The 27,920-nt window shown below is 45.9% G+C and overlaps 1 protein-coding gene across 1 annotated transcript; it reads left to right on the top strand.

The window, feature by feature from the left end:
- LOC127585611 (E3 SUMO-protein ligase ZBED1-like) lies at positions 1 to 27,920 on the top strand. The gene is made up of 6 exons (XM_052043213.1): positions 1 to 94; positions 14,169 to 14,243; positions 16,970 to 17,232; positions 18,199 to 18,263; positions 21,503 to 21,660; positions 24,646 to 27,920. Exons 2-6 carry the CDS (start codon positions 14,195 to 14,197, stop codon positions 26,688 to 26,690), a joined length of 2,580 nt encoding a protein of 859 aa, XP_051899173.1. The 5' UTR covers positions 1 to 94; positions 14,169 to 14,194; the 3' UTR covers positions 26,691 to 27,920.

The raw sequence follows: 27,920 nt of genomic DNA, 5'->3' as shown, positions 1-27,920 counted from the left end.
CCGATATTCAAATATCAAGAAATAAAAAAATAATTAAGTTGGAGTCAATGTAAACCGGGAAACCGGAGAATCCTTCCTCCATTCGATTTATCAGGTAAAATAGCAGCCAATGCTAATTCGATTATAATCGGAATTATTATAATAATCGGACCGATATCGTGAGAGGGGGAAAAAAATGTCGATTAATCGGACTAATCGATATGGAGCCGATACCAGGTGTGGGGGCGGGAACTGGGCGATTTTTATTCACCCAGAGGTGCAGGACACCAAGTTGGAGGTGCTTCAAATCGATTAGTCGCGATTGTTTTCCCGATAAACAGTCTCGACTGTGGAGCTAAAACTCTTCAAAACATAAAAACAAAATCGGCGTCAAATTATAATTCCCGGCGTTTAGCTGTGTAAAAATCACCTCGATTTTGGGAATAATCGAACTAATCGATTGGGTGGGGGAGGGGCTGGTTAACCAGAGGTTGGGGTGTTGTGTGGGGACGTTGCCAGGAGTGTAAAATAAAATAATAAATACAAATTAGGAGATGTAATTGTCGATTAGATTGATGTTGTGCCCAAATTTGTTGTAATTCAATTATTTGGGTGGTTTATTGTAGTAGCTAAAGTTTATTAAAGGTGACCTGAGTGGTGGAAGTGAGATTTGAACCTGCGACCACTCCCTCTCCCTTTATTTCCTGTTAATATCTCACACTGGAAGGACAGCCCATTGAGCTTTGTAGAATAAATTCACCACATGCTGGATTAAAGGTCCTTACAGTTGAAAGAGGGGTTTAACTATTCTACAGAAATATAGTGAGAGTGAGGGTTTGGGGAAAAATGTTCTTCCTCACCTCTGTTGGTTGCCCTCGTTCTCGGTCCCTCCTCCAGGCAGGCACTACCTCGCTTGCTAACCCTCAAGTTAGTTGGGAAAGCCTCCAATGCTGTGAAGCTTTCTCTGGCTGACATCAGGGCAACAGTTATATATCCAGTTTAAGGTTTGGTCAACTGGTCAAGTGTCCTTGGTGAAAGGGAATGGAACCCCGCAGTGTCAAATTTCTGTAGAGGATAGAGTGTTGTTATGTGCTCCGCTCTTTAATGAGGTTTGCTGTGCATCATTGATGCTTCAAGCGATTGAAGCATCAATGCCGAGTTTGGATCTCATTTAAAGCCCTTAAAGTTCTTTGTGGAAGGAACTTTAAAAAATTTGATGTTACTTCCAGATGGTGGTTTCATTTCATGCTTTCCTCCTAGCTGGGGCATTGTCATACCTTACAAGGGTTTGTACTTGTGGGTACTAAGGTTTCTGGAATATCAAGTGATGATTTGGGAGGTTCTTTAGATCTCTTTAGAGCTTTATGAGGAGGAGGAAGATCTGAATCAGATTTATTATCACTGACTCATTAACGTGAAATTGGTCGTTTTGCAGCAGCAGTACAGTGCAAAGCAGAAAGTTACCATAAATTACAAAAGTAAATAAATAGTGCAAAAAAAAGGAATAACGAGGTAGTGTTCATGGGTTCATGGACCGTTCGGAAAGGTGATGGCAGAGGCGAAGAAGCTGTCCTGAATCATTGAGTGTGGGTCTTGAGGCTCCTGTACCTCCTCCCCGATGGTAGTAACGAGAAGAGGGCATGTCCTGGATGCTGAGGTCCTCAGTGATGGATGCCGCCAACTGAGGCACTGCCTCTTGAAGATGTCCTTGATGGTGGGGAGGGTTGTGCCTGTGATGCAGTTGGCTGAGTCTGCAACCCTCTGCAGTGTCTTGCGATCCTGTGCATATGGACGTGTAAGCCAGTGTTGATAATCTTGCAGGTGACCTCTCAGTGTGGAGAAGAAACATTGGCCAGCATTGAATTAGTGTAGATTTTAGGGTTGTGGTAATGCCATGCATTGCAACATTAACCACACATCCACACAATTGGTATGAGTGCGAGCATCTCAGACAGATGAATAGTAGCAAATTGTTGAGAAGACAAGTACAATAGCAAAGGTACAGAGTTCTGCAGTGGCACCCTGTCTTGTCCTCCCTGGTGTCCACCCCACTCTGAGTCTTTTCAGCATACAGGTGAAGGAACAGGTAGGTCCTGACATTGGCACAGGTGATAGTCTTGGAACCAACATGGATAGTACTTTGAGACTAATTTTAAGGCACACGTTCTCAAAAGAATTTAAGTGATTTTTTTTATATATAAATTATTCTAAGTAATTACATGTCTAGTACTTTATGAATAACAGAGCCAGCAGGCACCACTTCCTACGAAGGATTTATTAGCCTTGGATTTACCTGCATTGCATGGGTTGAGATATGAATCATGGAATTGTAAAAGCACAGAAGGAGGATATTCGGCCCATTGAATCCGTGCCAGCCCTTTGTACAGTGACCCAGTCAGTTCCTTTCCCAGTTGTCCTGAAAATTACTTTTCCACAGATGCTTATCCAATTCATTATTGAAATTGGAGAGGGATTATAGAAACTCGGTGTTTTCCTTGGAACTTGGGCATTTAAAAGGTGATCTGATTAAAGTTTTCAAGATATCGCAGGGAGGTTTTAGATAGAAAGTTTTTGGTTGGAGGGTCTACGACTAGGAAGCATGATCTAAAAATCAACGAGAGCAAGAAAATGCAGATGCGAAACATCTGAAATAAAAACCGAAAATGCTGAGAATAGTCAGCAGGCCAGGAGGGATCAGTGGAGAGAGAAACAGGATTAATGTTTTAGTCCAGTGACCTTTCATTAGCCCTAGAAAAGTGAGGAAACACATTTTAGGTTGCAGAGAGAGAGGGAGTGGTGGGGAGAATCAGGTTTACCAGGTGATAGACTTTCTTTTCGTGCCATTTCAGGGAATGAAATGAAAGCTTGTTAATCACAACTGATCTGTTTGGGCAAGTGTAAATAGAGGACAATGAGAAAGGGCAATAGAGAAAGATACACTACACCTATGAGATGCAGGAGAGTCATAGACTCATACAGTCACACAGTCATAAAGTCATAGAGCCATACAGTCACACAATCATACAATGTCATAGAGCCATACAGTCATAGAGCCATACAGTCACACAATCATACAATGTCATAGTCATACAGCCAGTCATAAAATCACAGAGTCAAGGAGTTATGGATTCATACAGTCAGTCATAGAGTCACACAGTCATATAGAGCCATGCAGTCACAAAGTCATACAACCTTACAATCAGTCATAAAATCACAGAGTCAAACAGTCACACAGTCAAACAGTCAGACAACACAGAAACAGGCCCTTCGATCCATCATGTTCAAGTTGATCATCAAACATCTAATGATACCAACCCCATTTACCACTACTTGGTCCGTAGCCTTCTAAGCCTTGGCGATTTAAGTGATGGTCCTTAAATGTTGTGAGAGGGCCTGTCTCTATAATCCTCTCAGGCAGGTGTTCCAGATTCCATCCATGCTCCAGGTGAAAAAGTTCTTCCTCAGATCTCCTCTAAACCTCTTACCCTTGCCCTAAACCTATGTCTTCTGGCTTTAGATACCTCTGCTGTGGGCAAAAGTTTCCTACTATCTACTTCATCTAAGCCCTTCATTATTTTGTACACCTCTATCTGGTCCACCTCAGCCTCCTCTGCTCCAAGGAAAACATACCCAGTCTATTCAGTCTCTCCGTACAACTGAAATGCTTCATCCAGGCAACATCCTGGTGAATGTGCTTTGCACCCTCTCCAGTGCAACCACACCCTTTCTGTGGTGTGGTGACCAGAACTGTACACACAACTCCATTTTTATGAAGTTGTAGCATAACCTCCCTGCTCTTATATTCTATGCTTCGGCTAATGAAGGGAAGAATCCTGTACACCTTCTTCACTACATCCTCTGTCTGTGCTGCCACCTTCAGGGATCCTTGGACTTGTACACTGAGCTTCCTCTGTTTCTCAGAACTCCTTAGGGTCCTGTGCAAAGTACGTCACCTCGCACTTATCAGGATTAAATTCCACCTGCCATTGCTCTGTCTGTCCTACCAACTGATCAATATCATTCTGTACCCTACGGCTGTTCTCCTCACTGTCAATGACCTCATCAATCTTGTGTCATCTGCAGACTCCTTAATCATACCTTCAACATTGACAGACAAATCGTTAATGTATATAACAAAGGGTCCCAGCACCAATCCCAGCGGTACACTGCTGGTTACAGACTCCCAATCCAAAATCAACCCTTCATTGTTATTCCTGCCTCTGATTATCAAGCCAATTTTGGATCCAATTTGCCAACCTGACCAGAAACCCAATGCTTTTAATCTTCTGGACCAGTCTCCCATGTGGGACCTCGTCAAAGACTTTACTGACATCCATAAGGGCTGCATCAACTGTACTACCCTCATCAATACATTTCATTAGCTCTTCAAAAAATTCAATCAAATTGGGAGACAGGGTTTCCCCCTAACAAACCTATGCTGACTGTCTTTGAAGAATCCCAGCCTTTCCAAGTGTGGACCAATCCTGTTCCTCAGAATTTGTTCCAATAACTTCCCTACCAGTGACATTAGGAACACAAGGCTGTTTATCCCTGCTGCCCTTCTTGAATAAGTTGCTGCCTTCCAGCCATCTGGCACCTTACCTGTGGCCAGCGAAGATTTAATTATCTACATCAGGGCCCCAACAATCTCCTCCCATATCCCCATTTCAGCTTGGGATATTACCTCTTCAGGCTCCTGAGATTTATCCACCATCAGCGCCGCTAATATATCTAATGCTGCCTTTTTAATGATAACCTCTCCTATAATTTCATCATCCCACTCTCCGAATCTTCTAACTACAACGTCCTTCTTCTGAGTAAGTACAAGTGCGAAGTGTTCATTTATGCCCTGTGGCTCCATACATTGTTTGCCATTTTGTTCTGGTTGCATCACGGTCCAGGACGGCAATTCAAATGTGCAGCAGCATAAGAAGCTGCAGAGAGTAGTGGACTCAGCCCAATACATCACGGGCACATCCCTCCCCACCATCGGTGGTATCTACAGGAGGTGCTGCCTCAAGAAGGCAACATCCATCATCAAAGATCCCCACCACCCGGGCCGTGCCATCTTCTCACAGCTACTATCGGGCAGGAGATACAGAAGCCTGAAGTCTCACACCACCAGGTTCAGGAACAGCTAATTCCCTTCAACCATTCGGTTCTTGAACCAACTTGCACAACCCTAATCACTATCTCAGTATAGCAACACTATGACCACTTTGATCACTGTACTGCAATGGACTTTTTTTTGGTACTAATTGTGTTCTTTCTTGTAAAAATTGTGTATAATTTGTGCTTTTCTTGTGAATGCTGCTTATCTGATGCTATGTGCCTGTGATGCTGTAGCATACATGTACATAGAAGATAGAACATAGAACAGTACCACACAGGAACAGGCCTTTCAGCCCACAACGATGTGCTGAACTAATTAAATTAGAAATTAAATGCCCAACTAAACTAATCCCTTCACCCTACACAATGTCCATATCCCTCTATTTCCTGCACATTCATGTGCCTATCTAATAGCCTCTTGAATGCCTCTATCGTATCTGCCTCCATCCCCACCCCTGGCAGCACATTCCAGGCACCCACCATTCACTGTGTAAAAAGACTTGCCCTGCACATCTCCTTTGAACTTACCATCTCTCACAAATGCACACCATTAAATATTTGACTTTTCTACTCAGGGTAGGCGGTCAGAATCTTTGTCCCAATCTGGGTCTCTCATAATTTTATAAACTTCTATCAGGTCTCCCCTCAGCCTCCAAATGGCCAGGGAAAACAAGCCAAGCTTGTCCAACCTCTTATAGCTCATACCCTCTAATTCAGGCAGCATCCTGGTAAACCTCTCCTGCACCGTCTCCAAAGCCTCCACATCCTTATCTGTAATGGGGCGACCAGAATTGAATGCAGTACACCAGATGCAGCCCAGCTAGAGTGTTATAAAGCTGCAGCATAACTTCCTGACTCTTGAACTTAGTTCCCCGACTCATAAGGGCAAGCATGCCATGTGCCTTCTTTACTACCCTATCAACCTGTGTTGCCACTTTCAGGGAGTCATAGAGTCATAGAGTACTACAGCATGGAAACAGGACCTTTGGCCCATCTAGTCCATGCCGACCTAATCTTCTGCCTAGTCCCATCTACGCGCACCCGGGCCATATCCCTCCAATCCCCTCCCATCCATGTACTTATCCAATCTTCTCTTAAATGTTACAATTGAACCCGCATCTACCACTTCCACTGGCAGCCTGTTCCACACCCATACAACCCTCTGAGTGAAGAAGTTTGCCCTCAGATTCCCCCATATATATTTCACCTTTCACCCTAAACCTATGTCCTCTAGTTCTAGTCTCACCCAACCTTTGAGAAAAAAACCTGCATGCATTCACCCAATCTATACCCCTCATAATTTTGTATATCTCCATAAGATCTCCCCTCATTCTCCTGCCTCCGGGGAATAAATTTAACTTTTCTCTATAACTCAGGTCCTCAAGTCCCAGCAACATCCTTGTAAATTTTCTCTACACTCTTTCAAGCTTATTGATATCTTTCCTGTAGGCAGGTGACCAGAACTGAGGAAGTGTGGACTTGGATCCCAAGATCTCTCTGCACATCAACACTGTTAAGGGTCTCGCCATTAACAGTGTACTGTCCCTTTACATTTGATCTCCCAAAGTGCAACAATTCACATTTACACAGAACAGAACAACACAGGAACAGCCTTCGGCCCAACATGTCTGTTCCGAGCACCATGCCAAATTAAACTAAATCCCTTCTACCTGCACACGGTCTGTATCCCTCCATTTGTCTATCCAACAGCTTCTTAAATGCCACTGTCGTATCTGCCTCCACCACTCCCCCCAGGCAGACGGTTCCAGGCACCCACCACTCTCTGTGTAAAAAAAACTTATCCCGCACATCTCCTTTAAACTTTCCCTCTCTCGCCTTAAATGCGTCCCCTTGAATATTTGACGTTTCCACCCTGGGAAAAAGATTCTGTCTACCCTTTCTGTGCCTCACCATGAAACAAGCTTCTGTCAGGTCTCCTCTCAGCCTCTGACACTCCAGAGAAAATAACCCAAGTTTGTCCAACCTCTCCTTATTGCTCATGCCCTCTAATCCAGGCAGCTTCCTGGTGAACCTCTTCTGCACCCTCTCCAGAGCCTCCACACCCTTCCTGTGATGGGGCAACCAGAACTGCACACAATACTCCAAGTGCGGCCTAACCAGTTTTATATAGCTGCAACGTGACTACCTTGCTCTTATACTCGGTGTCCCGACCAATGAAGGCAAGCGTGCTGTGCACCTTCTTTCTACACTATCCACTGGTGTGGCCGCTTGCAGGAAGCTGGGGGCATTTATGTGGAGCCTGGACAGGGGGAAGAGAGAGTGATCCGGACAGGAGGAGGCTGGAGAGCAGAGGAGGTGCCCGCACGCAGGGGTATACTATGCATTCCTATGGAAGGGTAGGAAATCCCCATCAACAAGAGCACAAGTGGAGGAACACAGAGGGTCAGGCAGGAGCAATGTAGGGAAATGGACAGCTGACATTTTGGGTCGAGACCCTTCATCTGGACCTGGTCCAGATGCTGCCGGACCCGCTGAGTTCCTCCAGCAGATTGTTTGTCGCTCCAGATTCCAGTACCTGCAGTCCAGCCGGCAGACATTTGTACAGGTTAAGCTCCATTTGCCATTTCTCTGCCCACATCTACAACTGATCTCTATCCTGCTGTATCCTTTGGCAGTTTTCTACGCTATCCACAACACCACCAACATATGTATGCAAACTTACTAACCCACCCACCTATGTTTTCAATCAGGTCATTTATCTATATCACAAACAGCAGAGGTCTCAGTACAGATCTCTGTGGAACACCACTAGTCACAGATCTCCAGCCAGAATAAGTCCCATCGACCACTACCCTCTGTCTTCTATGGGCAAGCTCGATTTGAATCCAAGCGGCCAATTCATTGTGGATCCCGTGCATCTTAATTTGTTATTGGTATTGGTTTTGGTTTATTATTGTCACTTGTACCGAGGTACAGTGAGAAGCTTGTCTTACAAACCGATCGTACAGGTCAATTCATTACACAGTGCAGTTACACTGAGTCAGTACAGAGTGCATTGATGTAGTACAGGTAAAAACAATAACAGTACAGAGTAAAGTGGAGCCTCCCATGAGGGACTTTGTCAAAAGCCTTACTAAAATCCATGTAGACAACATCCACAGATCTATCTTTTTCAATCATCTTCGTCACCTCCTCGAAAAACTCAATCAAATTAGTAAGATGCAACTTGCCCCACACAAAGGCATGCTGATTGTCCCTAATTAGGGCATGGTTTTCCAAATGCTCATAAATCCTATCCCAAAGAATCCTCTCCTGTAACTTCCCTACCACTGACGTGAGACTCACCGGTCTATAGTTTCCAGGATTATCCCTATTTCCCTTCTTGAATAATGGAACAACATTAGCTACTTGCCAGTCCTCCGGGACCTCGCCTGTGGCTAGACAGGACACGAAGATATTGGTCAAGGCCCTAGCAATCTCATCTCTTGCCTCTCTCAATAACCGGGGTATATTCCATCAGGCCCTGGGGAGTTATCCACCCTAATGTTCTTTAAGAGACCCAACACTACCTCCTCCGTTACCTCAAAATACCCCAGCATATTAGCATGCTCCACACTGATCTCTCTATCTTCCACGTCCTTCTTCTTGGTAACTACTGATACAAAGTACTCATTTAGGACTTCTCCCACACCTTCTGCCTCCAAGCACATTCCCTCCTTTATCCTTAAGTTATTCTGCCCACTCCCTTGTTAATGCCCTTGATGTATGTATAGAATGCCTTGGGATTCTCTTTAATCCTACTTGCCGAGGACTTTTCATGGCACCTCCTGGCTCTCCTAATTCCCTTCTTGAGTTCTTTTCTAGCTTCTTTATAATCCTTAAGGGCTCTGTTTGATTTTAGCTTCCTAAACCTTACATACACTTCCTTTTTCTTCTTGACTAAATTCACCACCTCTCTTGTCATCCAAGGTTCTCTTCCCCTGCCGTCCTTGTCCTTCCTTCTTACTGGAACATCCCTGTCCTGTACTCTGTGCAGTTGGTCTTTAAACACCCTCCATGTGTCAGATGTGGTTCTGCCCAGAAACAGCTGTTCCCAATTAACTCTCCCTAGTTCCTGCCTAATGCCCTCATAATTTGCCCTGCTCCAATTTAAAAAGGTAACACTAATGATTGATCCGCACATGAATGTAAAGGTTTACACTGTTTTATTGTTGTATATAGTTTGTTTTTTATGATGAATAAAATTTATTTTGGAATAAGAAAATTTAAACTCTGCCGCAAGGGCCATACTTATTCTTATCTTTCGCTGTCTTATAACTTAAGGAGTTTTGGTCACTGTTCCCTAACTGTTCTCCCACTGAAAGGTCAGTCACCTGGCTAGGCTCGTTACCCAACACCAGGTCTAGTATGGCCCCTCCTCTTGTTGGACTTTCCACATGGTGATTTAAGAAACCCTCCTGGATGCACCTCACAAATCCTGACCCGTCTAAACCTCTTGCACTGAGGAGGTCCCCGTCCATATTAGGGAAGTTGAAGGCATCCACTACAACAACCCTGTTGTCTTTACACCTTCTCCTAATCTGCCTGCATATCTGCTCAGTGTCCCGGTGGCTATTGGGGGGTTTGTAGTATAATCCCATCAGAGTGACTGCACCTTTCTTACTTTTGAGTTCTACCCATATGGTGGGTTATTGTTGCTTCTCATGCTCCCTGCTGTTAGTAGTCCAATTTCTGATTGGTTCTTCCTGTGGGCTATTTCTTCCTTTTGTTGGATTTTTTTGTACATTCTGCAGGCATAATTTGTTACTTCTCTGAATATTTAATTTGATGCATTTAGGTGCAAGTGGGGGAAAAGCTATGGTGAGATTTTGCCGATGCAGGTGTGTGCAAGATACAAAGCACTACAATATGGGACACAGCACAGTACAGCACAGGGACAGGCTCTTCGGCCCACACTGTTTTGTTAAACTAGTGACATCTAATCTCTTCTATCTGCGCATGGTCCATGTCCCTCCATTCTCTATCTAACAGCTTCTTAAACACCACTATCGCATCTGCTTTCACCACTACCACTGGCAGCCCGTTCCAGGCACCCACCTCTCTGTGTGAAAAAAAAACCTACCCCGCACATCTCCTTTAAACTCTCCCCCTCTCACCTTAAATGCACGCCATCTAGATTTTGACATTTCTACTCTGGGAAAAAGATTCTGTCTACCCTATCTATGCCTCTCATAATTTTATAAACTTCTCAGGTCTCCCATCCACCTCTGCCACTCCAGAGAAAACAACCCTAGTTTATCCAACCTCTCCTTATAGCACCTGCTCTCTAACTCGGGCAGTATCCTGGTGAACCTCTTCTGCACCCCAGCCAAAGCCTCCACACCCTTCCTGTAATGGGGCAACCAGAACTGAATGCAATACTCCAGATGCAGCCAAACTAGAGTTTTATAAAACTGCAACATAACTTCCTGACTCTTGAACTCAATGCATTGACTAATAAAGCATCAGAACCAGAATCAGAATCAGATTTATTATCACTGACAAATGATGTGAAATTTGTTGTTTTGCGGCAGCAGTACAGTGCAAAGGCATAAAAATCTATAAATTACAAAATAAATAGATAGTGCAAAATGCTGGGAATATGTAGGAGTTCAGGCAGCAGTTGCAGATTGTACACTCAGAAACAGGCTCTTCAGCCCACCATGTCCTCGCCAACCGTTAACTATCCATCTATTCTCATCTCATTTACCAGCTCTTGGTCTGCAGCCTCCTTTACCCCAGTGAGTGTGGAGACAGAATCAGTTAATGTTTCAGGTCAACACACAAAAAGCTGGAGGAACTCAGCGGGTCAGGCAGCATCTATGGAGAGAAATGGGCAGTCAACGTTTCGGGTCGAGTCCCTTCATCTGGACTGAACTCTCGAGGGGAGACAGCCAGTATAAAGAGGTAGAGAGAAGGGGTGGAGCTGGCAGGTGATGGGTGGATCCGGATAAGGGGGGGGGGGGGGGGGGGGGGATGATAGGCAGATGGGGAAGGGGAGAGTGGAAATAGTGACACGAGGCTGGGAGGTGATAGGGCTGCAGATGGTGGGATCTAGTGTGAAAGGAAGGAGCATGGAATTCAAGTGAGGGAGGTGGGGAGGGCAGCTGGGAGCAGTGGGGGAGGGCATCCAGTGGGAGGGGTGCGTGTGGGTGACGGGCAGATGGACTGGGTGGAGGGGGGGAAAGAAACAGGGTGACGGGGGCTGGGGTGGGTGCGGGAGGAACTGGGTAGATCAGGAGGGGAGAGAAAAGGGACAGAGGGGGAGCAGGTTACCAGAAGTTGGAGAATTCAATGTTCATGCTGTTGGGTCGTAGACTCTCCCGGCGAACACAAAGTGCTGTTCCTCTAGTTTGTGTTTAGTCTCACCCTGGCTGTGGAGGAGACTGAGGATAGTCGTGTTGGTGTGAGAATGGGGAGGAGAGTTAAAATGGCTGGCAAATGGGAGCTCCGAAGGGCTACGGCAGACAGAGCACAGGTGCTTGGTGATGTGTTGTCCAGTTTGCATCTTAGGTTGATCATCTTTCATCAGAAGTGGAAGAAGTTAGAGTTAAAAGATACTTAAAGATGTAGAAAATGGGAGGGGGAAGGAAGTACACAAAGAATCAGATTTATTATCACTGACATATGACGTGAAATGTGTTGTTTTGCGGCAGCAGTACAGTGCAAAGTCATAAAATCTATATGTTACAAAATAAATAAATAGTGCAAAACAAAAGGAATAACGAGGGAGTGTTCATGGGTTCATGGACCGTTCAGAAATCTGATGGCGGAGGGGAAGAAGCTGTTCCTGAATCGTTGAGTGTGGGTCTTCAGGCTCCTGTACCTCCCCCATGATGGTAGTAACGAGAAGAGGGCATGTTCCGGGTGGTGAGGGTCCTTAATGATGGATGCTGCCTTCTTGAGGCATCGCCTCTTGAAGATGTCCTCGATGGTGGGGAGGGTTGTGCCCGTGATGGAACTGGCTGAGTCTACAACCCTCTGCAGCCTCTTGCGATCCTGTGCATTGGAGGCTCAGTACCAGCCTGTGATGCAACCAGTCAGAATGCTCTTCATCTATAGAAATTTGTAAGAGTCTTTGGTGACACACCAAATCTCCTCAAACTCCGAATGAAGTAGAGCTGCTGGTGTGCCTTCTTCGTGATTCCATCAATGTGTTGGGCCCAGGATAGATCCTCCAAGATGTTGACGTCCAGGAAATTGAAGCTGCTCACCCTTTTCACCGCTGACCCCTCAATGAGGACTGGTGTGTGTTCTCCCAACTTTCCCTTCGTTCCACAATCAGTTGCTTGGTCTCGCTGACATTGAGTGCGAGGTAAATTCGGGGAGCTAAACAGATCTACAGTGTAAGAATAAACTTAATCTCAGAAGCAATAACCAAATATTAAAGCAGTTCACCAGCATTTCAACCAAGTTAATAATCCCCATACAAGTTGACTCCATCTAATAGAATAAAATTGGATTATTTAGGATTAATGTAAATGGGTTCTCAATGGTTGGTGCGGACTGTTTCTGTGGTGTATGACTCTCTGACGCTAACGTGACTGAACATTATAGAATATAGAACATAGCACAGTACAGCACGGGACAGGCCATTCGGCCCACAATGTTGTGCCGATCTTGATGCCAATTTATTCTAAATGCCCTCTTCCTGTGTATCATCCCTATCCCCCCATTCCCTTCATATTCATGTGTCTATCTAAAAGCCTCTTAAACTCCACCAGACTGCCTGCTTCCACTCCGACCCCTGGTGACCCATTCCAGGCCCCTACCACCCTCTGTGTAAAAAACTTGCCCTTCATGTCACCTTTAAACTTCCCCCCTCTAACCTTAAAAGTATGTCCTCTGGTATTTGACATTTCTACCCTAGGGAAAAGATTCTGACTGTCTACCCTATCTATGCCTCTCATAATTTTAACAACCTCTACGAGGTCTCCCCTCAGCCTCCGATGCTCTAGGGAGAACAACCCAAGTTTGTCCAACCTTGCGGGCTGCCCTCAGAACACTCTATGCAAAAGGTGCATTTCGCTGTGTGTTTCGATGTACATGTGACTAATAAAGATAGCTTTCCTTATAGCTCATACCCTCTAATCCAGGCAGCATCCTGGTGAACTTCTTCTGCACCATCTCCATAGCCTCCACATCCTTCCTGTAATGGGGCAACCAGAACTACACACAATACTCCAAGTGTGGTCTGACTAAAGTTTTATACAGCTGCAGCAAGACTTCCTTACTCTTATATTCAACAGCCCTACCAGTGAAGGCAAGCATTCCATACACCTCTTTTACCATCTTATCCACTTGCATAGCCACTTTCAATGAACTATGGACTTGGACCCCAAGATCCCTGTGTACGTCAATGCTATTAATGGGCCTACACTATTATAAATGTCAATAAAATCCCAAAAATTGTCCAGTGAATAAAGTACTTTTTTTTGAATGGTACTTACTTTTATGATGTAGAAAAGATAGCAGCCAGTTTGCACCAGGTGGTAATGGTGTGGTAACCATATTATCTATTATTTTCAGTAATCTCAACCAAGGGATCAGTCATGGCCTAAACATTGAGGGTAAAGTTCCCTGCGCTTCCCCACGTAATGTCACATCTGCCTGAGAGAGCAGGCAGGGCCTCAGTTTAATGTCTCAAGTGTGGAACAGCATCTCCAAATGTGCTCGGTGGGCCCCTCGGGGGGTTGCGTGTGTCGTGGATGACACCAATACGATTTTGATATGGAGTATTGAGTGGTGCGGCAGTGCGCGTAATGACGTGTGTGTGTTTTTGCGGGTGTTAGTTTATGGTAATCTCTGAAGTTCTGTAGTTGACTAGCTGATCCTTTCTGTGTTGGATGTATATATTTGATATTTGTAGTCTTCTGTAGTGCTTTTAGTTAATAAAAGTTTTATACAAAAAAAACCAGCACCTCCAATGGTGTGGCACTCCCTCAGCACAGTGCTGGAGCATCAGCCTAGGTTTTGTGCTCAAGTCTCTGTAAGGGGAACTAAACCCACAACCTTGAACTATTTGCTGATTTCAGGAAAGAATCACTCTCATTATTTTGGCATAATCTGTGTTTCAGCTGGTGGGATCACGTGTTGGAGGGAGATGCAGGTCGGTGAAGAGGCTTGCGCCCAGCTTGAGGATGGACTGCTCTGTAAGTCTTTGCAACCTCTGCTTAATATTACGGAACAAAATCAGAAGATGCTGGAAACATTCAGCAGGTTAGGCAGCATGTGTGAAGAGAAAAAGTTAACATTGCAGGTCAAAGACTCTTCATCAGGACTGGGAAAGAGAGAAAAGCAAGTTAGAGAAGGTGGGAGATGGGATAAAGAGAATATCTATGAGTGAGGAAATGTTATGAGACATTTATCCATTAGACGATCTGTTCCCCGCAGAAGAAGCTGCATTGGAATTCAGTTGGCAACCCATCCTTGTTCATTTAGCAATATAAAGGCAACTGATTATGGTGGAGCTCTGTTAAAGTTCCCAATTTCCCAACCAGAACTTTCACACAACTGAGCGTTGGTTAGGGACAACTCTGAGCTCCTGTTTGATTTAACCCAGTCTCATGGTGATGAGTCAGTAGGTGAATGATACATCTTCTCTTGGTGTTAACAGAGGGTGTGGTTGAATCTGCACATTTGGAAGGAGGGGACAAGGAGATATTAATTATATGGTTGAAATATTTCTGGAGTTTCTGATAAACTTTACGGACAAATAAGTTTTCTTTCTGAATTCCCTGGCCAGTTCCACACTGAATGTTCAGCTCTTAATTTAGTGTGAAGTCCCATTGAGTACGAAGGAAGAACGACAGGTTTTCAGTTATATAGGACCTTTCACATCCCTTTCAGGATCTTCCAAAGCATGACTGTCAATCTGTACACCGCAAGCTCCTACACAGCAGTGATAATGGCCAGATAATCCAGCTGAGTAATGTCAAGCAACAGATTAATGTTGCTCTCTTCTGAAGTAATGGTAGGGGATCTGTTGTCCAGTGCAAGTCGGGCCACAGTTTGACATCACATCTGAAAGATTCTGACTGTGCAGCATTCCACCCACAGTGCTGCACTGAAGTGCCAGCCTCAAGGGTTGTGCTCAGACCCCAAGGTTCAGTCCCTGCTCTGTGCTGACTTCAGCTGTTACTCCAGCCTCTCCATCTCTGATGTGAGGTCCCCCCCCCCCCCAACTTCTTTCTTCCCACCATTGATAGCTGTGCTCCACCAACCAAGGAACTTCCTCCCCATTCTGCCACCCCAGTGTCTGCATTCTCCAGTATCATCAACACCTTCCTTATAGCCTACCTCTTTGATAAAAAATTTAGTCATGGTCCTAATGTCCTTGTTTTTGAGTTGTCTGTGAGTGCTTTGTGAAGTCCCCTGGAACATTCCTCAATATCAGAGGAGTTTTAGTAATGCAGGTTGCATTACTGACCCCATGTCTTCCTTGCCTTGTGTGGAAGAGATCCGTATCCTCACACTTTGTAATAATGTTGCTTTAAGGTGAAGGGCCAAGCCTTGTCATCCTTGATTCAGTCGATAACAATGTTGTGTATCCTTTCCAGCCCAGAGATTTAACCCAAAAGCACTTCTCTGATGTACTGTTGAGATGCCGTCATTTACAAAAGATGTTAAATCGAGATCCCGTTCCACTCTTTCATGTAGGTGTTGAAGATCCCATGATATTACTTTGAAGAACATCGGGGGAATTAGCCTCAGTCTCTTGGCCAATATTTCTCCCTCAATCAAAGGGATTATCAGATTGTGATCACAGTGACATTTTTGGGAGCCTTCTGTGTATGAAGTGGCTGCTGCATTTTCTACGTTCTATCAGACCATGCATCTGCAAAGGTGGTCTGGGAAAGGGTGCAAAGATCCTTGTCACCGTTCATCCCGAGCAGCTGCATAACAGAGGACTCTCTGATCTACGGGCTTTTCCCAGGGATGCATACCAAAACAAACATCAACTGCTGCTGGAAGATCATCAAGTCAGTGAAAGGTATACTTTGGTCTGCCCAAAACTTGTTGGTCTTCCAGTGTAAGTTAGTGTTGCCGACTGGCACATTCCAGGGTGCAGGAGCATGTGCTGAGGGACACACTGAAGCTCGGTGCAACCTAAGGTAAGACTTTGTGGGGAAGAATTGCAGTCTAAGGTCCTGCCATCACTGGGCATTGAGGGATGGGTCCTGCTTAACAGCCCCTCAGCACTTGTTGGGTGAATCTATTATCAGAGGTCCCCACTGTCCGGGCCATGCCATCTTCTCGCAGCTACCATCAGGCAGGAGGTACAGAAGCCTGGTGTCCCACACCACCAGGTTCAAGAACAGCTACTTCCCTTCAACCACTTGGTTCTGGAACCAACCTGCACAACCCTAATTATTACCTCAGTATAGCAACACTATGACCACTTTGACCACCATGCACTACAATGGACTTTGGTTCTTTTTTGTGTTCTGATTGTGTTCTTTCTTGTATAATTTTGTATGATTTATCTTTAATTTCTGTTTTTCTTGTAAATGTTGTGTCTCTGATGCTACCTGCCTGTGATGCTACTGCAAGTAAGTTTTTCGTTGCACCCATGCACACATGGACTTGTGCACATGGCAATAAAATTGAGTTTGACTTTGACTTTGTGCAAAGAGGTTACATGAATGGTATTGGTGCTTTGTAAATAGAATGTATTAACTTGATGACACTATGAATGTAAACAGTTTGTATTGTAATTCCTGTATATGTTTTTTATGATGTTTATATTTGTAAAAAAAATTAGAATGTAGCCCAGCAGTTGTGAGGTGAAGTCCTGATGGCAGATGGGTGCAAGCTCGTCTTTTGAAAATTGAAATCCCGAGCCTTGGAACCGACTCCACCTTTCTGCTTTTTACAGTTTGCGAGGAATGCCGGCTCTATTTTCGAGATTCCTGCCCACACCACGGAGCGCCAACGTTTGTGTCGGACAGGATGGTACCGGAACGGATGCCCTCCCGGGCGCTGCTCACCCTGCCGGAGGGCCTGGCCATCAAAGAACGGCCTCAGGGGGGCCTCGGAGTTTGGTGCACACTTCCCGCCATCCTGCGGGGATGTATATTCGGGCCGTTCGATGGGGACATCCTGACGGACAAGAACGATTGCACTGTGTACTCTTGGGCTGTAAGAACTTGGTTCCTTCTGAACTCTTGGCTAGTGATCCACAGAACAGAACGACACAGGTCCATGCTGGCTCTTTGAATAAACTTTCCCATTAATCCCATTCCCTCGATGATTTCTTATAAACATTTCCTTTTCACTCACTTACCCAGTTTCCTCTCAGGCAACCACTTGTGATCATGATAACTGCGCGTGAAAATATTTCTTCTCTTCTCCCTGCTTCTCCTTGTTCCCTTTGCCAATTAAACTAAACCTTTGTTCTCTAGTTACTCCTGTCACTGAAAAGCTTTAATCTCTTAAGATCCTTCATAATTCTGATCACCTTATTAAACGGCCATTTAACCTACTCTGCTCTGAAAAGAGAACAACACCAGACTCTTTAGCCTTTGCTCATTACCCAAACCTTTCATCTCCAGTATGGATCTAGTTGATCTATTTTATGCCCTGTCTGTGACCTTTAGAACTTTCCTTTCATGTAGGGTCTGCTGGGGTATGAAATTAAAACCCAACCCAAACCTGACCGAAGTTCGAAGACATAAAATTGTTTCCACACCTATGTGGACCTTATGCAGGTGAATGGGATTGGTGTAGATAGGTACAATGGATAGCATGGACAGGTGGGCTGAAGAGCCTGTTTCTGTGACTCCTACTTGACCATTGCCGAAGATATAACAAGCTGAAATTTTCTATTGATCTGCTTGAGGACGAGCAGCAAATATTGATCAGGAACAGAGGACATGTAGAGTAACATTGAACAAATCATCCTGACAAAAACCGTACTGTGTCCCAACCTGACCTGATCCCAAATGTTTTATTAGAATATACACCCCACATCCGAACTGAACCCATCATGTACTTCAGTCCCATCAGGTTTGGGTCAGGTAGCTAAGCTCTATTCCCATGTGTCAACTCTAGCCTTCCAGAAAGATAACAGGAAATATCTTCACCTGAAATTTTATTCTCTTGCAGTTACGAGAAAATGGAACCTATTATTATGTGGATGCTACTGATGAGTCAAAGGCCAACTGGATGAGGTATTGTAGGGGGGAACGGATTGGACAACGCACATTTAGTCCAGAATTTAAATCTACCTGCTTATATTCTGTATTAAGTTTTAGTTCTGAGCGACCATCTGCCAATTTGTAGATGTCAAATGTCACGCATCACTTGCTTGAAGTCTTTCTTTTGTCAAAAATCCAAAGCAATCAAGTCTGTCATTTCATTCTGGGTTCTGAGCTGAAGCCATTAATTTATATGCAATTCACTGATCATTTCTTTCTTGCTGGGAGTTTCTGAGCTGCTGTAGTTTTTGGAATCCCCCAAAGACTGATGGAACAATTTCCTTAATGAGAGAAGCCAGGTTAGCCTGCTTCAAAATGCCCTTGACCAAAACCCATGGGAGTCCAAGTGTTGAAATCCCACCATGATGTGCTATGAAATTGAACATGCCTTTGTATCCCTAGACACAAGTATATCAAGCTCTCCTTGACCAGTTGTCCTCCCACACCCATTTCCAAACCATGTTTGTACAGAAGTTTGCTGCCTGTATCCAAGCCAAGTCTTACAGCCCCTGTGCTCACCAGCCTACCTTCGCTTGTGTTCCATTTTAAATTCTCACTTTGGTTTTCAAATCCTTGCATGCCTCACCCCTCTCTATCTCTGAACTTGCTCTGTAATTCTTGAAGACCTCTTAAAAGTTTATAAGATTATGAGAGGCATAGATGGAGTAGATGGTTAGAATCCTTTTCCGAGGGTAGAAATGTCAAGTACTAGAGGGCATGCTTTTAAGGTGAGAGGGGGAAAGGTTAAAGGAGATGTGTGCGGCAAGTTTTTCACACAGAGAGTGGTGGTGCCTGGAACGGGCTGTGGGTGGTGGCGGTGGAAGCAGATACGATTGTGGCATTTAAGAGGCTGCTCGGTAGCTACATGAATATGCAGGGAATGGACAGATATGGACCATGCGCAGGCAGAAGAGATTTAGTTTAATTTGGCATCATGCTCAGCGCAGACATTGTGGGCCGAAGGGCCTGTTCCTGTGCTGTACTATGCTCTATCTCTCCATGCTCCTCCTTTTCTGGCCTCTCATACAAGCCAGTGTTAAACATTATAAATAAAAGCAGAAAATGCTGGCAACCCTCAGCAGGTCAGGCAGCATCTGTGGAAAGAGAAATAGTTGACCTGTCAGGTCTGGGAACATTATGCCTCTTTGTCTGTGTTGCTAATGAAGAGGTTGCCGGATATGCCCAGGAGGCCAGACTATGTGGAAAGGATAAGAAGAACTGTCAAAATGATAACAGATAGAAATGGCCAGTTCTGGTACAAACAGAAAGAAAGAGCAAGTTACCTAAAGTTGGAGAAAAGTATGTGTTACATACTATAACGCCGCTGTCATTAAACAAGGAATTCTCCAGTGTAATGCAGCAGTACTGAAGGGAGCCCTGCTGTTTAATAAGTACGTCTCTCAAAACGTGACTTTACTTTTTTGTGTTATCTTCGTAGTGAGTTACGATTTAGTTTTTGAAGAAAGTCTCATTTTAGGACATGCTTTCAGAATTGGCAACACTTAACAGTCCATGTTTGAACTCACATATATTTAGCCATGAATTTATTGACTGAGGGAGCAGGGTCAAGGAGCCTTCTCGCCCAATTCCTGTTCCTATTCTTTGCGTTCTTATGATAGGGTCTTTGCTGGACCTGTCGATAGCACTGATGGTCAGGAGGAATCTTCCACCCTTTGTAGAAAACTTATTATAATTTATTTTTCTTTCTCTTTTATGACAAAGGAGGAGGCCATTTGGCACATTAAGTCTATATCGGGTCTCGGATCCATCCCACCAGTCCCATTCCCGCTTATTTCCCTGTAACTAATTCTCTTTCACATGTCCATCAATCCCTAATTTTTCTGTCACCTACTAACACTTAGGGGGACTCTATAGTGTTTAGTTAACCCACACATCTTTGGGATGTGGGAGGAAACCGGAGCACCCAGAGGAAACCCACGCAGTCACAAAGAGAACGTGCAAGCTCCACACAGACAGCACCTGAGGTCAGAATCGAACCCAGGTCCCAGGAGTTGAGAGGTAGCAGCACTACCTGCAGCGCCACATTCAGTCATCGCTCATAATATACAAGTTAAGCTCTGTGACAAATCACTTCATTCACAAATGGAGCTGACTGCACCAATATTTCACTGTGTATTCTGGTTCACTGAATTATAATTTAATTTGGTAATTTTTTTTGACAAGTCAATTATTTTGGAGTGAGAGATGACTGGCCTGATACTTTAATGTTACAGCGTGCTTTGATTTTTGTTTTAGAGTTGGCAATACTGCATTCAGGTTTGTAGGGTTGGCATGAATGTAGAACTTCTTGCAGAAGATTATCCAAAAGTATGTCACAGATCTGTAATTTACACTCTCTGGACATCGATAATTAATTACTGTCTGTAACCCCTTGCTCCCTATTACCATTCCTTTTTTGCCATCCTTGTGTCAACTTTTTCACTGTAAATTCCTGTGCCCACATTTAAGTTGTCAAGTCATTCCTGAGGTCGTTGCAACTTAGATGTTGTAGTAACCCTTCTCCACTCCACTTTGTAATTAGCTCGCTCTCTGTGCATTGCTAACACTAAATGTCAATGTAAACATGTCACGCTGTTTGGACTCTCTCACCAGTGGTGTCACTTCAGTTATGCCTCTTCGAGAAACTCCAAATAACTGCAGACACAGACGTAGATGCTGGAATCTGGAGCAACAAGCAAGATGCTGGAGGAACTCATTAGACTGAGCAGCATCTGTGGAGGAAAAAGGACAGTTAACGCTCGCGTCCAAACCCTGCATCAACCTGAAATGTCAACTGTCCGTTTGCCTCCACAGATGTTCCCTGACCTGCTGAGTTCGTTCAGCATTTTGCTTGTAACTCCAAATAACTGTCTGGACTTGTAAGAAATTTTGCTAATTAAATATCCAGCAAATCACAGTGCTAACTAAAAGTAAAGTTGACTTTATGACTTTAAAATGGGACTGAGTTACTTGTGCACATTTTGTGCATATTATCCCTGCCTTCCGACACTGAGCCTCAGCTCTTTGTAAATCTTGGATTCATGATGTTAAAAAAAGCAATGTTGAATTGGCTGCATTTACATACATCTGTTTAAAGTTAATGGGGATGGAAAATCAAAGCCTACTTGTTTTGTCCTCTTTGCTGTGTGTTCGTATTTTAAATTGAGCTGAGGAAAATGATTTGCAATCAAGATCCTGTTTTTGCCTCATAGATACGTGGCTTGTGCTTCAAGCGAAGAGGAGCACAATCTGACTGTCTTCCAGTACCGCAGTAAGATCTACTACCGGGTGTGCCAGGTAATCGAGGCTGGAGCAGAGCTCCTGGTGTGGATCGGAGAAGAATATGCCAGGACACTTGGGCTGAAACTGGGTAAGGATTTTAAGGCGTGTCTGCAGTGATGAAACACTAAGGTAGCAAGATCGGTGAAGAAGTTTACACTTCTGGATGAGTTAACAGATTGTGTCACTTCTTTTGTCACACTGTCACACAAAGTTGTTTGCCACATTCTCCATTTGAAGAGGGTTTGACTCACCTCTACACGTTACATCTCAGCCTCCTTGTGAAAGGAGAAGGTGTCTCTACTCAGCAAACCACAGAGGTTTTCTTTCCTATGGAACATAGAACACTACAGCACAGTACAGGCCCTTCAGCCCACAATGTTGTGCCAACATTTTATCCTGCTCTAAGATCTATCTAACCCTTCCCTCCCACATAGCCCCCCATTTTTCTATCATTCCTGTGGCTATCTAAGAGTCTCTTAACTGTCCCTAATCTATCTGCCCCCACAACCTCTGCCAGCAGTACATTCCACGCACCCACCCCTCTGTATAAAAAACTTACCTCTGACATCCCCCTTATACCTTCCTCCAATCACCTTAAAATTATGTTCCCTAATGTTAGCCATTGTCGCCCTGGGAAAAAGTCTCTGACTGTCCACTCGATCTATGCCTCTTATCATCTTGTACACCTCTATCAATTCATCTCTCATCCTCCTTCTCTCCAAAGAGAAAAGCCCCAGCTCACTCAACCTATCCTCATAAGACATGCTCTCCAATCCAGGCAATATCCTGGTAAATCTCCTCTGCACCCTCTCTAAAGCTTCCACATCCTTTCTATAATGAAGCAACCAGAACTGAACACAATACTCCAAGTGTGGTCTGACCAGAGTTCTATAGAGCTGCAACATCATCTCGTGGCTCTTGAACTCAATACCCCGACTAATGAAGGCCGACTAATATAGTGGTGACACATACTACATCACAAGGTTGTGGGCTGAAGTACCATCCTGGTGATTTGAACACACGGACCTAGGGTGATGTTCCATCCCAGTGGTGGGGGAACGATGTTCAGTTTTTAAGATGAGACATTAAACCCAGGCCCCATATGCTGTCTAACTGGACATAAATGGTCTCGAGAGACTCATGTGAAGAAGAGCAGGAGAATTTCCTTGGAGTCTGGTCATTGTCCCTCTACCAACATCAGAATAACAAGTTACTTTTGTCATTATCACATTGCTGTCTGTGGGAGCACACTGTGCATAATTTACCAGCTGTGTTTTCTTTAGAACAGCACTATTAAAAGAAAATTGGCCATAATGTGTTTTGTGACGTTCTGAAAGGGAAGCAAAGGTGCCATCTAAACTGCAAACCTTTCTTGCTTTCTCTTTCTCTTTTTAGAACATAGAGCAGTACAGCACAGGCCCTTCGGCCTACAACGTTGTGCCAAACTAATTAAGCTAATGGCACCTAATCCCTTCTGCCTACACAATGTCCACATCCCTCCATTCTCTGCACATTCATGTGCCTATCTAAGAGTCTCTTAAACCCCTCTATTGTATCTGCCTCCACCACCACCCCTGGCGGCATATTCCAGGCACCCACCGCTCTCTGTGTAAAAAAAACTTGCCCTGCACATCTCCTTTGAACTTTCCCCCTCTCACCCTAAGTGCATGCTCTCTAATATTAGACATTTCAACCCTGGGAAAAACATACTGGCTGTCTGCTCTATCTTTAACTACCTCGATGTACTAACATATGGAATGATCTGCCTGGGTGGCACACAAAACACTTTTTCATTCCATCCGGTACACGTGACAATAATAAACCAATACCAATAGCATATTTCCTGTTTCCTTTAAACTCACTAGATTCACTGGAAGATTTACTATATCACTGTGTTAAGTGTAAAAACATAAATGCACGCCCTCTTGTATTAGACATTTCCACCCTGGGAAAAGGGCACCGGCTGTCTACTCTATCAATGCCTCTCATAATTTTATAAACCTCTGTCAGGTCTCCCTTCAGCCTCCAACGCTCCAGAGAAAACAACCCAAGTTTGTCCAGCCTCTCCACAAAGCACATGTCCTCTTTTCTTCCTCTCTCCCTTTTTTTCTTTCTTTCAAGTGTTGCCCTGAATTTAGCAGTTAGCAGCCGAGGAAAATATGAAGAAATCAATGCTCACTGGGAGCTTAAACTAGAGGAACCAGTGTATCTGTGGTCTTGTGAATAACCTGTAGTGCTTGTCAAAATCAGCGAGACTTTGTAGCTCCCAACACATCCCCACGCTTTTCAGACTGTAACATTCCTGATCTATATGGTGACATAATGTTTACTGTATTCGCAATCCTGATGCTTGGGTTAAAGATTCAGAGACATAAGTTTGAAACATACCCTGGCAGATTGGGAAAGTAAGTTAATTTTAATGAAATAAAACTAGCCTAAAAGACTGTAAAAAGTCAGTAACGATGGCCAGGAAGCCATTGGGCAGTTGTACAAACACAACTGGTTTATCACCCAATCAGTTAATGTCATAGAGTCATACAGCACGAAAACAGGCCCTTCCGCCCAACTGGTCCATGCTGACTAAGACCTAAGCGAGATCTATTTGCCCGTGTTTGGCCCATATCCCTCTAAACCTTTCCCATCCATGTACCTGTCCAAGTGCCTTCTAAATGTTGTTAATGTACCTGCCTCAACCACTCCCTCTGGCAGCTCGTTCCATATACTGACCACCCTCTGGGTGAAGAAGTTGCCCCTCAGGTTCCTATTAAATCTCTCCCCTCTCACCTAAACCTATGGCCTTTAGATCTTGATTTCTCAAACCTGGGAAAAAAACTGTGGGCATTCACCCTATCTATGCCCCTCATAATTCCATACACATTTTATGTCGTGTAAGGAAGGAATTCTGTTGTCCTGAACCCTCTGACCCATTTTGTGCCATTGTGGTTGAATCTGAACTGCAGTTAAGAGAGTAAGAACTGGCAGCTGGAGGTGTCTCCAAATGCTACCAATGATCCTATTGAATCAGTGACGCAGTTGGTAGGCGGAAACCTGATGCTATTTTTCTTTTTATTAGGTGAACATTTTAAGTACGAGTTTGGCGAGAAAGAGTTGTTGATGAAGTTATTTCAGGATCTCCAAACCAAAGTTCCCAAGGAGCTATCAGGCCACGCTAACCCCCACGACCAGCATAACTGCAGGGACTTGGTAGCTTCCATCATCCAAGCCCACAAGGCTAGCCTCCAGGCTAGCAGCATCTGCCACGTGAACAGGGAGGGCCCGGGAGGCTTGCTGGAAGGCACGCAGAACCTGGTGAGCCTGGGGCGAGCGCAGAGCCGCTATTGGACCTTCTTCGGTTTCCAGGGAGACGCCTTGGGCCGCATCCTGGACAAGACCAAGATCATCTGTAAGCTGTGCGGGGTCCGGTTGTCCTACAGCGGCAACACCACCAACCTGAGGCAGCACCTGATCTACAAGCACAGGCATGAGTACAACGAGCTGGTGGGAGCTACCTCTGCACCGCCGAAGGGGACGGAGCCGTACCCGCAGGACTTCCTGCCCAGGACCACCGTGGCGGCGGCGGCCCCCATTGGGAGAACCACCAGGGCGATCTCGGAGTTCATTGTGACTGACCTGCTGCCCCTGAAGACCATTGAGGGGGAGGGCTTTGTCCGGATGATGAGTGTGCTGGAGCCCACCTACAAGATCCCCAGTGTGGCCTTCTTTGCTCAGGCAGTGCTCCAGGACATGCACACTCAGGCCAAGCTGAGGCTGATGGACTCCCTGAAGCAGCAGCAGCACTGTGCCATCAGCATCGACCTCTGGAAGCACGAGCACAGCCGCTCCTACGTCACGGTCACCGCCCACCACGTGGACGGCACTTTTGACTTCAAGCACTGGGTGCTCTCCACCCGTCCCGTCGCTGAGGAAGCCACGGTGGAGAACGTCAGGGCCGCCCTGTCGGATATTGCCAGCGAGTGGGGCATCAGAGAGCGTGCCTGGTTCTCCGTCATGGCCGGTGATGTGGACGTCAGGGTGGCTGCCTCCAAGCTGGGCTGGAAGACCCTGCCCTGCATCGGACACGCGCTGCAGAACTGTGTCGAGGCGGCCCTGCAGCAGCCCTGCATCCTCCGTGTGCTGACCCGCTGCAAGCGGCTGGTGGAGAGCGTGTCCACCAACCCAGCGCTGAGTGACAAGCTGGGCTTCGGCAAGCCCTTCCTCAGATTCCAGTCCAGGGCATTCCCCAGCGGCAGCACCGAGTGGTACAGCACCTACGGGGTGCTGCAGAGTCTGCAGGACCACCGCCTGTCTCTGGACAGCCTGAGTGAGAGCCAGGGCCAGGGTCTGAGGCCGGATGACTGGCAGGTGGTGCAAGACATCGTGGACATCCTGAAGCCCCTGGCCATCGCCACATCCACCTTTGCCAAGGAGCGCTTCTCCAGCCTGTCGCTGGTCAAGCCCGTGGTCACCAGCCTGGTCCACAAGCACCTGGCGGCCAGCGAGAGCGACTCTGAGCTGGCCCGGGAAGTGAAGCAGGCCATCCGTGCTGACCTTGACCGGTGGTACTCTGACCCGCAGGTCAACCAGGTCCTCAACCTGGCCTGCGCGCTGGACCCCCGCTTCCGGGGCTTGGACTTCCTCGGCCAGGCAGAGAGGGTGGAGACCCTTCACGCCCTTGGGCGTGAGGCAGCACAGCTGGCCCACCGCCAGCCCCGGCTGGGAGCCCGCCTCGGCCCCGAGGGTTCTGCCTCCGGGCCCGCCCCGCCCAAGAAGGCGCGGCCCGACACAGGCATCGAGTTCCTCCTGGGCGACCTGTGCAGCGTGAGGAGTGCCTCGGGCAACTCGGTCAGCCAGCAGGCTGAGCAGGAGATCGCCAGCTTCCAGACGGCTGAGGCTTCCTCCCTCTGCCAGGACCCCCTGCAGTGGTGGAAGACCCACCACACCCAGTACCCGCTGCTCGCCACCGCTGCCCGCAAGCTGTTGGCCGTGCCGGCTACCGTGGTGCCCGGCAGCTGGATCTTCACCGAAGCCGGACAGGGCATTTATAGCAAGCGTTCAGCCCTTGCCCCGGAACACGTGGACATGCTGGTGTTCATGCACGGAAATCACAAAGCTGCTTAGACCTCAGGGAGAAGTACGTCACTGGCTGTGCTTCCTCGGCGGGCGGGGGGAGGGGTCTCTGCCGGTTGGGTCCAGGTGGTTGGAGGCAGTGTTGGAGAAGCGCTCTCCATCTTCGCCTGCTGCACAGCTGAGAATGCGACACCAGGACTGCGCAGTTCCAGCCATCCCAGACCAACTTGCCGGTCTGTCACGTGGCTCTTGGTCTGTACCAGCGGCAGTGGCTCCAACTGCGTTCAGTCTGTCTGCCAGCCTGCATTGGTTCGCCCGAGTGCTGCATGTAGTCCTGCGTTTCCCCATGCACATCAGTATCCAGGTCTTCACGCAGCTCGTAAACTGTTCTATCCGTAATGTCATGGAGAATTACAGCATGGAAACAGGCCCTTCAGCCCACCGTGTCTGTGCCAACCATCAACTGCCCATTTACACTATCCAATGTTATCCTACAATCCACAATCCATGGGAAATTCCCTTGGTTTTTCCTAATCCATTTGACCTGTGCAAACCATCCTGCGTTTCCTAATCCAGTACATCAATGCTGTCTGTCCTGATTTTCCCAATCCAGTCCAGCAATGCTGTCTGTCCTGCATTTCCTAATCAACTACATCAATGTTGTCTGTCCTGCATTTTCTAGTCCAGTACAGCAATGCTGTCCTATGTTTTCTAATCCAGTGCAGCGACGCTGTCTGTCCAGTGTGTCCTAATCCAGTACAACAACAGTCTGTCCAGCGTTTCCAATCCAGTGCAGCAAGAGCAACGCTGTCTGCCCTGTGCTTCCACATCCAGTGCATCGATACATGTTGCATTACTTCATCTTTTCCCACTGTTCCTCCTGTGTTCCCTCACCATTAATACCAGGGCAGGGCTGTTGACATTCTTTCCTGCCTTGTCGATTTTGAAGTGGGCCGGACATCATCACAAGTGGGACAGTTTAATAAATGAGCCACACTGCCTGGAGGTCACGGTCTCTCTGCCTCTGAAGATCCCGCCACAGGGCTGCTAATCATGTCTGTCGCTTGGCTCAGTAACTGAACCTGGCATTTAATTTATTGTATTTATTTATTTATATTACTGATTAAATGTATTTATGTACAGCAGATTGAACTCAGAAACACATTGATAAGTCAGCCCAGGACAAAGGGTCAGTGCAGAAACAGCACACAGCGTTTAACAATGTGAACTGTGTAAGCACTGTCAGAAATAAAAATGCAGAGAGATATTCAACAAGCTTAA

Source organism: Pristis pectinata, chromosome 33 (genome assembly GCF_009764475.1).
Source record: "Pristis pectinata isolate sPriPec2 chromosome 33, sPriPec2.1.pri, whole genome shotgun sequence".
In the NCBI taxonomy this organism is placed as follows: Eukaryota; Metazoa; Chordata; class Chondrichthyes; order Rhinopristiformes; family Pristidae; genus Pristis; species Pristis pectinata.
Note: the sequence above shows the minus strand (reverse complement) of the source record. Positions and strands in the feature narration are given on the sequence as shown.